The 1,368-nt window shown below is 55.0% G+C and overlaps 1 protein-coding gene across 1 annotated transcript in view; it reads left to right on the top strand.

The window, feature by feature from the left end:
• The first annotated feature begins 72 nt into the window (after positions 1 to 72).
• Positions 73 to 1,368, top strand: part of PMP22 (peripheral myelin protein 22) — a 16,807-nt gene continuing 15,511 nt past the window's right edge. Inside the window, exon 1 of the mRNA XM_009705809.1 lies at positions 73 to 229. Within this exon, the coding sequence (XP_009704111.1) occupies positions 152 to 229 (78 nt within the window). The 5' untranslated portion in view covers positions 73 to 151. The remainder of the gene's footprint in view (positions 230 to 1,368) is intronic.

Consider the following 1,368-nt stretch of genomic DNA (forward strand, 5'->3'; position numbering starts at 1 on the left):
TCCCCCGGAGCCGGGCGGGCTCTGCCGTCGGCGGAGCGCCTCCTGCTGCCCTCGGGGCTGGCCTTCACACTCACTCACACTCATCCTCACACTCGCACTCACTCAGCAGCATCCCTCTTCCCCTCCAGCTCTGCCCTCCACCACCGCCAAGATGCTGCTTTTGCTGCTGGGGATCATCGTGCTCCACGTCACCGTGCTGGTGCTCCTCTTCGTCTCCACCATCGTTAGCGTAAGTACGGACTTTCCTCGGGCACCGGGGTACCGGCAAGGCAGGGAGCGGCTGGTGGGGCGGGGAGGCATGGCACGGCAAGACCAGAAGGTGTTATTTTTATTTGTGGTTTATTTTACAGCCTGGTTTTTAGCGGGAAACTTTTACTTACCGATTGCTGGGCTTACCAACAGTGGGATTTTTTGGAGTGTTTTGCCCAGAAAGCTCTTTCTGTGTTTGTGCTGTCAGGTGTAACTGGTGGGGTGCTTGGATGTGTGCTGCAGCGGGTGCTCAGGGCACCCGTGTTAGAGCAGAGGAGAGCGCAGTTAAAACCCATCGTCCCCATGCTGGGTTGCATCAGGGAGCAGCCTCAGAGCACCCAAAATACCCCCCGGGGGAGGGTGACACCGCACTCCCCTTTCATAAAGCAGCTCCACCTGCTAATGGGACCAGTACAGCCAGTCTGAAGAAAACCTCTAGAAACGGGGCTGGTTTGGGCACTGGCTCCTCAGCACCCGTGGATTTGCCCTCCAGCTCCGCTTCTTTGGGGCTGTGAATTAGGCACGGCCTCCGTCTCCTAACCCAGATGGGCTCCCGCTGGTGATTTTCAAGGCTTGAGCTTTGCAAGCAGCGGGAAGATTGAGGGCTGGATGCTGCACAGAGAGTTCCCAGCCCTGTTCTCTGTCTAGAGCCCAGTTAACACGTCACGTACTTAGGAAGAGGTTTGACTTTGTTTTAAGGAGGCAGTTTTGTGGATCTGGTGAGGTCCAGACTTGCTTCACCAGGCTCTTCTTTCCCATATTTTTTTTTCTTTTTTTTTTTTTTTTGGATGGTCATAGTAGTAGAAGACGTTACAAAAATCTTCCGAGTCATTAGAAATCACGTGAAAGCATTCAAATAGCCCGGCCAGGCACCGGGCAAGGATGGCAGAGGGGAGGGAAGTGTGCGTCCCCCCGTGGGACTTGGTCCGTGTTTAAAGAGAATAAAGAGCCTCTGTTTTTCTGCCGTTGAGGCGAAAGCAGCTAAAAGCAAATACCAGTATTTACTTTCCAAGCCCCTTTACTAAAGAAAAGCGTGTACCTGGGAGCTCCCGGCCAGGCACACCCGTGCCGGTACGCACTGGGGCTGCCCGGTGCCAAAGCCTTTTGGGGGGGGGACAC

This window comes from Cariama cristata, unplaced genomic scaffold, assembly GCF_000690535.1.
Source record: "Cariama cristata isolate BGI_N322 unplaced genomic scaffold, ASM69053v1 scaffold27938, whole genome shotgun sequence".
NCBI lineage: Eukaryota > Metazoa > Chordata > Aves > Cariamiformes > Cariamidae > Cariama > Cariama cristata.